At 56.4% G+C, this 12,460-nt stretch overlaps 1 protein-coding gene across 12 annotated transcripts in view; it reads right to left on the bottom strand.

The window, feature by feature from the left end:
- Window positions 1-74: 74 nt before the first annotated feature.
- The window catches only part of COL23A1 (collagen type XXIII alpha 1 chain), a 359,675-nt gene continuing 347,289 nt past the window's right edge, over window positions 75-12,460 (bottom strand). For 4 of the 12 annotated variants that reach the window (XM_017896147.1, XM_017896156.1, XM_017896151.1 and 1 more), the window contains 13 exons: window positions 11,539-11,583; window positions 10,653-10,742; window positions 9,774-9,836; window positions 9,419-9,475; window positions 9,171-9,197; window positions 8,042-8,104; window positions 7,905-7,958; window positions 7,594-7,620; window positions 4,410-4,463; window positions 4,113-4,260; window positions 2,523-2,600; window positions 1,609-1,647; window positions 75-1,142 (listed from right to left, as the gene is read on the bottom strand). In XM_017896147.1, coding sequence (XP_017751636.1) covers window positions 1,610-1,647; window positions 2,523-2,600; window positions 4,113-4,260; window positions 4,410-4,463; window positions 7,594-7,620; window positions 7,905-7,958; window positions 8,042-8,104; window positions 9,171-9,197; window positions 9,419-9,475; window positions 9,774-9,836; window positions 10,653-10,742; window positions 11,539-11,583 — 744 coding nt within the window. In that variant the 3' untranslated portion in view covers window positions 75-1,142; window position 1,609. Of the gene's footprint in view, window positions 1,143-1,184; window positions 1,483-1,608; window positions 1,648-2,522; window positions 2,601-4,112; window positions 4,261-4,409; window positions 4,464-7,423; window positions 7,528-7,593; window positions 7,621-7,904; window positions 7,959-8,041; window positions 8,105-9,170; window positions 9,198-9,418; window positions 9,476-9,773; window positions 9,837-10,652; window positions 10,743-11,538; window positions 11,584-12,460 lie in introns of those variants that run through there. The other 8 variants (XM_017896152.1, XM_017896148.1, XM_017896153.1 and 5 more) reach the window with 8 other exon arrangements.

The following is a 12,460-nucleotide window of genomic DNA, read 5'->3' as shown; positions in this document are numbered from 1 at the left end:
CTCCCCACCCAGCAGTGGCCAGGATGAAACCACAGCCAGAGGTGCCCCAGGGACAGTCCGCAAGGACAGGCACACCCAGACACACACTTGTGGTTTATTACACACAGTGATCTCCATCTACAGAGAAATGGAAGGCAAGCAGCCAGGATGGAGCTGGTTGCTGGGAGCACTTGCTGGAGGTGGAAAAGCCTCTCGTCAGAGCGTGGGTGGGTCTGGTGGCAGGCCCTTTGCTCGGGACAGCTGCAAACCAGCCCTGAGGTTTGCTTTGCCTGCACAGCCCATCTAGAGAGCCATTTTTGGCCAGAGTTCTGGGTGACAGACTTGGGGCCAGTGAGACCCAGACTCTGAGTGGCAGGCCTCCTCCCTGGGCCAGGCCATGTCCCATCTTATCTCTCTCTGGGTGATATGGGAACAGACACAGGAAGGAGCAGTCAGTCCAGCCTGGGCCCCTTCATCCCCGACACTCTGCTCCCTGGAGCTGGGTGCACATCACAGCGATCACAGAGCTCAGCCACTACTTCTGGCCAGAGGACATGTGTTCTCAGGGCAGGCTGGCCTCCTGAGGCCGACTGAATGCAGTAGGAGCTAGACCCTCTTGGGGGATTTTCACTCACTGCTCCCCAGGCCCAGCTGCAAGTGCTGGGCGAGTCTTGTCCAGGGGCCAAGTCTTGTCCAACTGTAGAGGCAGCTGGTTGTGGTTGAGTTTGGAGGCTGGTGAGGCCAGGAGCAGCAGCCGCTGTTCCATCCCTGGGTCTTCTTGGATAGGGTGTGTCCCAGGGACTCCAGAGTGTTTGGGGGCAGGTTCTTACACAGCTCAGAGTCTCTCTGCTGATCAGGTGACTGAAGGCCCCATGTAGCATCTTTCTAGCCTTGCCCGAGCCAGGTGCTTCTACCTTCATCTCCTTCCTGGGAAAGCCCAGGCCCGAGGGTGCCCCTCAGGTATACACCTCCCGGGGCTGGCCTGTCCACTTTCCAGCAGCTTCACATGCCAGTGGCTCTGGGGCTGGGTGGGCACACTCTCGAATGTTAAAAAGCCACAGGTAGCGCATTCCATGAAAAAACATCAATATATTACTGTTTTGTTTTACAAAATTAAAATGTCCACACAGATCTGTACAGGTGTGAGCTGGGCCTGTGGGTCACTGGAAGAGGAGGAAGAGACTGAAGGTGATGAGGAGCCCGAGAGGCCCCGCCCCCATCCAGGCCACCTTGCTCTGGCATCCCCCATCCTGCTCATTTCCTTGGGAACAGGTGCAGATCCCTCCTCTCTTCCCTCCCCCGCACTCCCTCTCCGTGGGCCTGTTTGGACAATATCCCAGGAGGCACTGATGGCTTTGCTCTGCCTGGGCCAGGTGTCAGTTGAGTCCATGTGACCCACAGGGTGGGTTATGCACCATCACCCAGGACCACAGTCCCACGCCTCAGCTGCAAGACGGGAGAGTCAAAACCAGGGTCATGATGGGAAACTTGGCTCTTCAGTCACTGTGCGGGAAGCCACAGACACCCAGAGGTTTGAGTGACAGCACCCAGGCTCCAGGGCCCTCCCCATTCCGCCACCCTCCCCTGCCTCCCCCGAGCCTGCCCTGGAGACTCTTCCCTGCAAGGTACCTTATGCCAGCAGCCAGGCACAGGCAGCCCGTCGGGGCCCTGGAAAGGAAGACGGTTTCAGTGATGGGGATGGGGCCTGGGGAGCTCCTCTACACCCCACATACCCTCCCCTGGTCTGTAGGGAGGTACAGGTCAGGGAGCTGCCATGTGAGGCTGCTGGGCCCCACTGAGGCAGGGCCACAGTGCCTCCTCTGTCCACCCAGGTAGTGCGGTCATGGGGACATGACGGCCTCTGACTGAGCTTGTCCTGTGTTCCCTCTGTGCTTTGTGGGGACTGCTGTGCAGTGGGCAGGAACAGGAGGGCACTAGGAAGGGATGGGCATTGTGCCAGGCATGCACAGGCTGGCCTGGGTCCTGCTGAGAGCCGCGTGGCTTCCTGCCTGATGTGACAGTGACTCTGGCTCCTCACCCTGGGGCCTGCGAGCTTTCAGGCCTTGGGCAGGAATGGCTCCTGGAGGGTTTTAAGGATGGCCAGGAGTTGGCATCCTGCTTCAGCCTGTGCTGGCCCTGCACAGGGCAGGCTCAGGCTGTTGGGGTTTGGGGCTGGGCGTGGGGTGGGGCTGTCTAGTGGCACCTGTGGTGCCCACTCAGCAGCCAGACATAAGCAGGGTCCAGGTTTCCTCAGGCAGCCTGAAGGGTGGGGAAACTGGAGAGGAACAAAGACTAACTTATCAGGGACACCAAGGCACAAAACATGTCATTCTGTTCCAAAGCACAGGCGTGAGCCTCAGACGCTGGGCATCCCCCGGAATATTCCCATGTGTACACCAGGGGACCAGGCTAGGGACCAAAGGGAAAGTGAGGAGGAGGGCAGAATGGAAAGGAAGGCAGAAGCGAGGAAGGCCGGGGCCCTGGCTGCCCCAAAGGCCCACATAGCACACGGCACGTGGCACACAGCAGGCCAGACCGCCTACCGCAGGGCATGGTCCATTGCCCCTCGCAGGGACCCGCCAGCCTGGTGCCCCTCTCCGGCCTCTGCAGGTGGGATTCTCCTGTTTCAAAGGAGACAAGGGCTTACTGACTTGGAGGGGAGTCCTGGGCCAGGGGCTGGAGCTGCAGGGCTGGGCCAACCTGCCCCTGCTGTCCCCACACTTTCCTCTTCAAGTCCTTTTCTCACTGACTTCTCAAAACTGTCCGAGGGGAGGGATACCCCCCACTGCAGGGATAAGGACACTGAGGAACAGAGGCCAGAGGTCTGGGAGGGGGTCTCTAACTCTGGCACCACTGGAGGTTGAGGCTGGCCTGCACACATCCCTGCGGAAGGCCCCCCTCCCCATTCCCGTGGCTGGAGTGGCCAGGTATGAGTATCTGTCCAGTTGTAGTATGAAAACCCAGCTGTTTTGTTTTTCCTGTCTTTTCTGAGCTCCACTGGAAGAGTGTGACATGTAAACCCTCCCTACTTTCTAGAAAAAGGGAACTAGGCAGGGCACAGTGGCTCACACCTATCGTCCCAGCACTCTGGGAGGCCAAGGTGGGACAATCGCTTGAGCCCAGGAGTTCAAGACCAGCCTGGACAACATTGTAAGACCCCAGTTCTATAAAAATTAAAAATTAGCTGGGCATGGTGGTGCATGCCTGTAGTTTTGGCTACTCGGGAAGCTGAGGCAGGAGGATCACTTGAGCGTGGGAGATTGAGGCCGCAGTGAGCCATGATTGCACCACTGCACTCCAGCCTGAGCGACAGAGTGAGACTCTGTCTCCGGAAAGAAATAAAGGGAACTGACTTTTGAATTGTGGTTGTTTTAGGCACTGGACACGGGCTGGTGGGCTACCACGGGCCACTGAGAGAGCAGGGAAGGAGGTAAAGGAAGGGTATGGAGGCAGGTAGAGGGGATGTGGGGAAGAGGGAGTTGCTGCCGCAGCCCAGAGAGACTCTTCTGGGAAGGATGAAGGAAGGGGAGGGACAGCCAGCAAGAGAGGTCAGAGTGGTCCCACTGTCTATGCTTGGGGAAGCTGAGGTTCAGCCCAACTTGGCCTCAAGCCCAGTGGGAGTCAGACCCTGACTCTGACCCCAGGCAGCCAGAGCGGGGGGCTGGGAACTCACTGCCTCCGTCCCCAGCAGCAGTGTGCCTGTGCTGACTTTGGTTCCCTCCTCAGGGTCCAGCCCCTCCCAGGGTACCGCTGATGGTACTGACGACTCCAGGTAAAGCCCCTCCACTCCTTGTCTAGACCCTGTCCATCTCCAGCCCAAGATGGCCCACAATGGGTTCCTATTCAAGCCAGGCCTGTCCTGGGGCTGAACAATGAGGGGCTGGGCTTCCGTCTCTACAGACTGGCTGGGTTCCCTGAGCCATGCCCATGGTAGGGGGTGGTTAGGACCAGAGCAAGGGGAACCCTGGTGATGGCAGTAGCAGCAGCAGTGGCCCTGACAGTGAGCAAGGCTGGTGCGTGACCAGTGGGGCCTCTGGGACTTGCAGCTGAGCTCTGAGGACAGGGAAGATGTTGGTCTGACCATGGTTGGAGGCCAAAAAGACCTGGGGGCAGGGCCCTCCCCCGACACCTACCACAGGACACGGCTGGTCCAGGCCCGGCGGTCCCGGCTCGCCCTTCTGGCCCTTCACTCCTTTCCGGCCGGGGACCCCTCGCTCCCCCTGTGCAGGAGGGGGATGGTGGTATTGGCCATCTGCTGCCAGGCTCAGGAACCTCCAACACCTCTCCGAGAGACGCGCCTGGGTCAGCCTCCCCTGCCTCCCGCCCACCTGCCCAGCCCGGGTTCTCTCTGCCTGCTTCACCTGAGCCTCCACTCCCACCTGCCTCCTTCCCCCTTTCCTCCTGCCCCAGTCCCGTCCAGCTGCCCTCACCTTCTCTCCACGCTCGCTCCGATCACCTTTCTCTCCTCGGGGTCCAGGAAAACCCTGACAAAAGGATTAGAGGCTAAACCCGAAAATGAGGCTGGAGGTTTGCACCTCTGTTACCGGCTCATCTCCGTTCCTCTCCCATCCACACGCCCACTCCCCGCCCCCCCGCATATTCGTGACACACGCCGGCCCAGCCCCAGCTGCAGTGATACACTGCTGGGCACAAGGCTGAGGTAGGAAGAGCATGCATTTAGGATGCCAGCTGGGCTTGCTCCAAAGTAGTCCCTGGACATCAACACTTAGGCAGAGCTGCTGGCAAGGGGCTTTCTCTGACATCACAGAGGCAGCTGGCGCTGGTCTAGGCTTGGCTGGGGACAGAGACCCTGGAAACCATGGAAGTCATGTCGCTGTCTGATGGGGTGAGAAATGGTGACCTCTGTTCTGTGCCCTTGGTTCAAAAGCCATCTGTCCATTCATCTATCTGTCCATCCACCCAACCAAGGTGGCTAAACATCCACTAGGAACTGGGCTGTTGGCTGGACACTGGGGGCAGAGAATTGGAGTCATCATGGCCGGGCGTGGTGTAATCCCAGCACTTTGGGAGGTCGAGGTGGGCAGATCACCTGAGGTCAGGAGTTTGAGACCCACTCTGGCCAACATGGCAAAACCCTATCTCTACTAAAAAATACAAAAATTAGCTGATTGTGGTGGTGCGTGCCTGTAATCCCAGCTACTTGGGAGACTGAGGCAGGCGAATTGCCTGAACCTGAGAGGGGGAGGTTGCAGTGAGCCAAGATCATGCTACTGTACTCTGGCCTGGGCGACAGAGCAGGACTCCATCTCAAAAAACAAAGAGGCCGGGCATGGTGGCTCTCACTTGTAATCCCAGCACTTTGGGAAGCCGAGGCGGGCAGATTGCCTGGGCTCAGGAGGTCGAGACCAGCCTGGGCAACACAGTGAAACCCCATCTCTACTAAAATACAAAGAATTAGCGGCCTAGCAGCATGCACCTGTAGTCCCCACTACTTGGGAGGTTGAGGCAGGAGAATCGCTTGAACCCGGGAGGCAGAAGTTGTAGTGAGCCGAGATCGTGCCATTGCACTCTAGCCTGGGTGACAGAGTGAGACTCCATCTCAAAAAAAAAAAAAAAAGAAAAAAAAGAAAAGAAAAAAAGAGAAAGAAAACAATTTCAAAAAGAGAATTGGATTCGACATGCTCCCTTGTTCATGTGTAACGAGGTAGGTAAGAGAGTGCTGATGACAGTCAACGCTCAGTGACAGAGGTTGAAACGGGTGGTGGGACTCTCAGGGGAAGGGCTGTTCTATCACAGGTGGGGGGTCAAAGGGAGTTTCTGAGCACGGTCCTTATTATAGCTGGGTCTGCTGGGGTTGAGGAGGGGCCTGGCATTTGCCAGGTAGAGCAGGGTGGGCATGGCTTTGAGATGCTACCCTGAGCACCAGGCCTCCTAGAAGGCAGCTGTAGCCACATTCATGGTGGTATGGAGTCTCTTTAGCTCCACCCCCAACTGGGCCCACAGCCTGCAGTTGGTTCAGCATTGTCCTCTCCCCTCCCTTCCCATCAATGGATCCCAGCCCTCCCAGTCAGACACACAAGCTACAGCTCTTCCTTTCCTTCCTCCAGTTGCTCTCCCAGGTAATGTTGTCTTTTTTTTTTTTTTTTTTTTTTTTTTTTTTTTTTTTTTGAGATGGAGTCTCGCTCTGTCACCCAGGCTGGAGTGCAGTGGCGTAAACTTGGCTCGCTGCAACCTCTGCCTCCTGCATTCATGCCAATCTCCTGTCTCAGCCTCCCGAGTAGCTGGAATTATAGGCGCCCACCACCACGCCTGGCGAATTTTTTGTATTTTTAGTAGAGACAGGGTTTCACCATGTTAGCCAGGATGGTCTAGATCTCCTGACCTCATGATCGGCCCGCCTCGGCCTCCCAAAGTGCTGGGATTACAGGCATAAGAAACCGTGCCCGGCCGGTAATGTTCTCTTTTTAAAGTCTAGGGTGGACACCAGAGTCCTTGCGGCCCTGCATCTGGTCCCATGTCCCTCAAAATAGCTACCTGATTTTCCTGAGAACAACCTCCTCTCTCACAACCCATTGATTCCGCCCCAGTCCATGGTCTGACTCGTCAGGGCACTGCATTCCTACGGTCAAGTGACAGTTCAGTGTTGACCTAACTGGGACCAGGGAGAGCCTGTGAGAGAGACTTCCTGTAGAACACTGGAGTGAGTCAAATTTTCTTTCTTAGTTTGGGCCTGGGAGGATGATGGTCTCGAGCTGCTGGCTTTACCTCACCACCACGCGGAACTTGATTTCCACAGGGAAAGCGGACAAGAGAGGGTGAAAGGCTGAGTTGTGCTGACACAGTTGAGCCCTGGATCCATGTGTTGAACCTCCAGATTTTTCAATTATGAGTCATTTTAAGCCAGTTTAAACTATGTTTTCTATGTATGCTACCAGAGAGACTTGATATAATTAGCCTGGGCTAATACTTCCCTTCCTCTTCTTCTCAAATTACTGCTCTAGCTAAAGCCTTGTTATCTGTCACCAGGATATTGCAGCGGGTTCCTCACTGCTCTCTTCACTTCCTTGCTACAATGCATCATCCATCCATCTATATATCCATCCACTCATCATCCATCATCCCCTCCATCCATCCATCATTCATCCATTATCCATCCATCCATCCATCCATCCATCCATCCATCCATCCATAATGGATAGACAGATGAATGGATGGATGAGTCCATTCAATCCTCCATCCCTGCATCCATCATTCTTCCATTATCCATCCATCATCCATCCACCCATCCATCCCTCATCCATTCATCATCCACCCACCCATCATCCACTCATCCATCATCCATCCATCCATCACCACTACCATTATCCCATCCACAATCCCAGCCATCCATCCAATCCTCACCTGATTATGCATTGATCAACCATCGATGCACCTCCATGTCATCCATTTATCCATCCATTCATCTATCCACAAAGGACCTACTCTGGGCTGTGCACTGGACTTGGCAATGGGGACACAGGGGGAACCAGTCAGTTGCAGTCCCAGCCCTGGAGAAGGGGGTCACACTTGAGTAGCCAGATCAGGTTACTGCATGAGGGCAGAAGATACACACAAGAGGCACCCGATTACTCAAAGTGATGATGAGACACTTACATCTAGTCCTGGCTCCCCGGGTCTGCCCTGAGGAGAGACACAGAGTGGGTGAGAGGGGTTGGGGAGGGGGGCTGGGAATGCCGCTGCTGGGAAGTCCAGCCCCATGGGTTGGCCACAGACATGGAGGCAAGGAGACCCACCAACCACGCAGGCATAGATGGAGCCACAACAGACCTGGCATGCACAGAGCCTGAACTCTGGCCCTGTGAAGTGCAGGGACCCAGTGAGGTACAGGGTTGGGGTTCCCGGGTTGAGCGCCACCATGACCGTGTGGCCATAGTTGGAGAGGGGGTTCTGAATGAAGCGGTTACCTTCTCTCCTTTGGTTCCTGGCAGCCCAATAAGGCCCGGTGGGCCAATTGGTCCCTGGATAGAAAAGGAGTGAGTCAAGAGGCATGCTAGTTACAGGAATTAACACCTGTGGGACAAACAAGGCTTGTGAGACTCACAGGCAGGCCGCTGGGGCCTCTCTCACCAGACGCGCCTTTCTCTCCCTTTGCTCCATCCAAGCCCTGGAGGCAAAGGAGGGAAATCAGTCAAGGGGACGGGGTTAGACAGAGAGTAGGACAGGCAAGCTTGGAGACTGCAAGGGAGCTGGGATGTGGACAGAGGAACAGATCCAGGCTCCACCAGACCTGACCCCAGCTTACTCCCTGGTGAGGGTGATCAGGAGGAGGTCTGGCCATGCACATTGCACCTTTTCCCGAACAGGCTCTCTCAACCCCATGGAAGGTGATTACGGTCACACCCATTTCAAAGATGAGGAAAGCAGGTGCAGACAGGGGCGGGGACGGGCCCAGCCACACAGTGGGAGGCAGCAGAGCTGGGTCCCCATCAGGCTTCTGTGGCAAGCCTTGGACCCTGTCCCTGATAGCAGCTGCCTCTTTGAAACATGAACTATGGTGGTCTTAAGAGAAAACAGAACCAGAAGCAGTGCGTCTGGTGGGGCTGCGGGCTCAGGCCTGGGGTTCCATGACTCTCAATCCCACATCTGGCCTCTGAGTTGGGGAAGCAGAGATGTGCTTGTGCCAGGAGGGTGGTGTGACAAGGAGTGAGGCCAGATGGCCTTCCCGTCTGTGTCTGCCTCCCTGGAGCAGGGCATGCGGGCAGCCCACACTCGAGGATTTAATGTAAGAGCAGGCAACACTCCATTATGTAATATACACCAAGCCCAAGACTTTGTGCTCAGGCTGTGGCAGCTGAGAGACAGATGTGTGTGGGGCAGGCTGGGATGGGGAAAGGTAGGGACAGTGAATGGACCTGAGAGGCACAGAGAAAGGAGAAGAGGACAAGCAGTAGAAACAGTGGGTGGTGGACCCGAGGAGGAGAGAGGTATAGACTGGGGTTCTGGGCAGAGGGAGAAGGTGGAGAAGAGAGCCCCAAGGGTGGAGAGGGGGCACTGGCCCCAATGACATCAGGGAGGTTATGCCCTGGGGAGTTGGGACGTTCAGGTGCTGGGAAGACTCAGGGATGGGCCAGGGCGGAGCATCAGGCCCTTTGCTTTGCCCATTGGCAAGGCTGTTAGAAACTGCCCAGGCAGTGAGTCTGAGGCCAGTAGAGGGGGCTATGGCCACTCACCTTGGGACCCTGGATTCCCTGGAGGCCCTGCAGGAGGAGGAAGCAGGTGAGAAGGCTGGCTCCGGACCCTCTTGCAGCGGCCACTCACTGGCCCCTGGGGCCCTGTCCTGGGCTCTGCCCTCTGCCCATGTGCCCCTCCCTGACTGGAGAAGCCCGCGCTTTCCTGGGTCACGGCTCTGGGACTAGCCCCCATCCCGCCTCTTGGTTTCCTGGCTGCTTCAAACCAAACCAAAGCAAACCATCCTTACCATTGGGCCTGGGGGGCCAGGGGGGCCAGGGGGCCCTGGCTCCACTATGAGCTGAGCCTAGGGAGGGTGAGAGACAGGTTAGTCACCCACCGCCTGTCACCCTCACCCACCCGCCCCCCAGCTCATCGCACACTGCTGGATCGAGAATCTCCTTCCTGCCCCCAGAGGGCAGAGTCTGGTGAGCGGGTGGCAGCTGGCCTGTGGCTTCTCAGAGGGGCCTTGCTCCCCGTACTCTCCCTCCCCTACTGCCCTGGGTTTGCTCAGGCCAGGTGGCCTTTTTGTCCCAAGGCTCAGGATCCCCACTCAGCCTGGATTGGGTGTTGGGGGAAGCCCTGACCCCCCACACCCCCCTTACCAGGCTCTCCTGTAGGCTGTCAGATGCCGACTCCCCCTTCTCCCCCTTGAGGCCATCAGCGCCCTGCAGGACGGCATGGCCTGTGAGTCCTTTGTGTCCAGCACCTACATCACCACCCACGGTGCTTAGCGACCTCCCTTCCGTCCCCCATGTGGCTTCTGGGAGCAGTCCTCAGTTAGCTGTTGCAACTGAAGTTCTCCCTGCATCCATGGACCATGCCCTGGGTGGTCAGCAGCGTGGGCTTCAGAGAGCACACGAGCAGCTGCACAGATTGTTTTCTTGGGGTGCAGGGAACAACCAGGGGCTCTGAAGCAAAGACCTCGGGGTCAAACCCCAGTGCCCCCTCTAGCCCAGTGATCATCAGGGATGGACAGTGGATGTCCCAGTCGTGGCGTAACACCTGGTGGCTCTTCCAATCGGGCCACAAAAGCAACAACAAAAATGATGAGGATGACAACAGTGGGTATTTGCTGTGTGCCAGCCACCACTGTCAGCCCAGCCACGCACGCCCTTGAGGGCGGGGGATGATCACCCCACTTTGGAAGTGAGGACACCAAGGCCCCAGGAGGTTAGGTTGCTTGCCCGGAGCTGGATGCAGACTTGGGCAGCTTAGGTCAGAGCACGTGGCATAACCATCTGGCCAACGCACTTCCATGGCCACACCTCCTGATTTTAGCTGCCCTCTGAGGCAGGCGGAAGGCCTCTTTCAGATGAGGAGTGGAGGCCGGGAGAGAAGAGGGCAGTGCTGGCCCAGAGCCTAGAGTGTCCCCGGCCGGCCGGGCACTGAGACTGCAGGGGCCGTCAGAGGCACGCCCTGGCCTCCCCACAGCACGGGGCTTCCACACAGGAGGTGCAATGTGGCCCAGCCCAGTCACATACCGGGAGGCCAGACAAGCCCATCTCGCCTGCTTCCCCTTTGAGTCCAGCTGGCCCAGGCTCTCCTGGGTCTCCTTTCTGTCCTTTGGGACCCTGAAAGCCACAAGAACAAGGGATCAGTGGGGCTTAGGAGGTCCTCCCCCTTTCCCCACCCTAGCAGGTCCCCAGAGCTTAGTTCATGGCAGGTCCCCACTTTCTCTTTGTGGGGCCTCACCTCCAGCCACAGTGGCTGGGAGCCTTAGCTGAGTGCAGTGGAGGGCAGGGGCTAGGGGCAGACGGGTGAAGCATGTGAGCCTGGAGCTGCCCCTCGGGGCACTCATGGGGCCACATTGCTCTGTGCTCACACCTCAGAAGCTAGTGGTGGGACTCCCCACCCCACAAACTCTTCCAGCCACCGAATCCCTCCATTCAACCAATCACATAATGTCCAGGATGAGACACACACTGCGGACCCAGTGGGAAAGACTCACCCTCAAATAGCCAGTGACCCCGTGAATATGCTTACGTCTGTATAGGATATCACACACCAATACACACACACACACACAGACACACACACACACACACACTAGAACTGGGGCAATACCTATGATGGCAGTGATGCTCTTAGCTTTTATGGCTTTTCACCACGTGCCAGGCACTGTGCTGAGTGTTCTCCATACAGAGTTACTCAGCCCTGCCCCAGAGCAGGCAACTTGCCCGGGACCTGAGGGCAGACCAGGGTTTGCACACAGGCGGCCTGGCACCAGAATCCATGATTTTTGCCTCTCTCACACATGGTCTTTAACTCTGTACACACACACACACACACACACACACACACACACACACACACACACAGCCCAATACCAGGCACTGGCATCACCAAGGAAATGAAAGGCCCAGAGACCTTCTCTCCATCGATTCCTGGGGCACCAGGCAATCCAAGCTCACCCTGGAAGGAAACAGATGGCAAGAGGGGTTATGTCTTCCTTTCCTAGAGAGGTGTCAGCAGCCAGAGGGCCAAGACACACTGTGTACCCAGCCCAGGGTGGGTCAGTACCCACCACCTCCTCTGTTTCCTCAGTCCATCACGAGCAGATGTAGCCCATGGCTATCACCAGTAAGGTGTTATGTCACAGATTCGGGTGCTGAGGCTTGGAGGGTTAAGTGACTGGTTTCAGGCCACAGAGCCCAGGAACAACGATGCCAGGACCAGATCTGCCTGACTTCAAAGCTGTTGGCTCTTTCTCTTGAGACAAACGGGCAGGATGCGAACGAATGGTACAGGTCACAGGGTGTGCATAGCTGTCCATCCACCGGACTGGTATGTGGGCACAGGGGCTGGGTTTTCAGTTCTTTATTTTTAGCTAGTGGATACTTATAAAACACTACACCCAATAGCAGCTAAATATACATTTAATTTGTGTGCATATAAAACATTCAACAAGAAAGAACACTTTGACTCTAAAACAAGTTTTAATACATTAAAAAGATCAATGTTGTATTAAAAAGAATATGTTCTGGCTGGGCATGGTGGTTCACGCCTGTAATCCCAGCACTTTGGGAGGCTGAGGTGGGTGGATCACCTGAGGTCAGGAGTTTGAGACAGCCTGGCCAACATGGTGAAACCCCCCTCTCTACTAAAAATACAAAAAATTAGCTGGGCTTGGCGGCACAGGCCTGTAATCCCAGCTACTTAGGAGGCAGAGGCAGGAGAATTGCTTGAACCCGTGAGACAAAGGTTGCAGTGAGCTGAGATGGCGCCACTGTACTCCAGCCTGGGCAAAAGAGCAAGACTGTCTCAAAAAAAAAAAAAAAAAAAAAAAAAA

Source organism: Rhinopithecus bieti, unplaced genomic scaffold, assembly GCF_001698545.2.
Source record: "Rhinopithecus bieti isolate Rb0 unplaced genomic scaffold, ASM169854v2 scaffold_26546, whole genome shotgun sequence".
Classification (NCBI taxonomy): Eukaryota; Metazoa; Chordata; class Mammalia; order Primates; family Cercopithecidae; genus Rhinopithecus; species Rhinopithecus bieti.
This window is presented reverse-complemented; position numbering and strand designations above follow the sequence as displayed.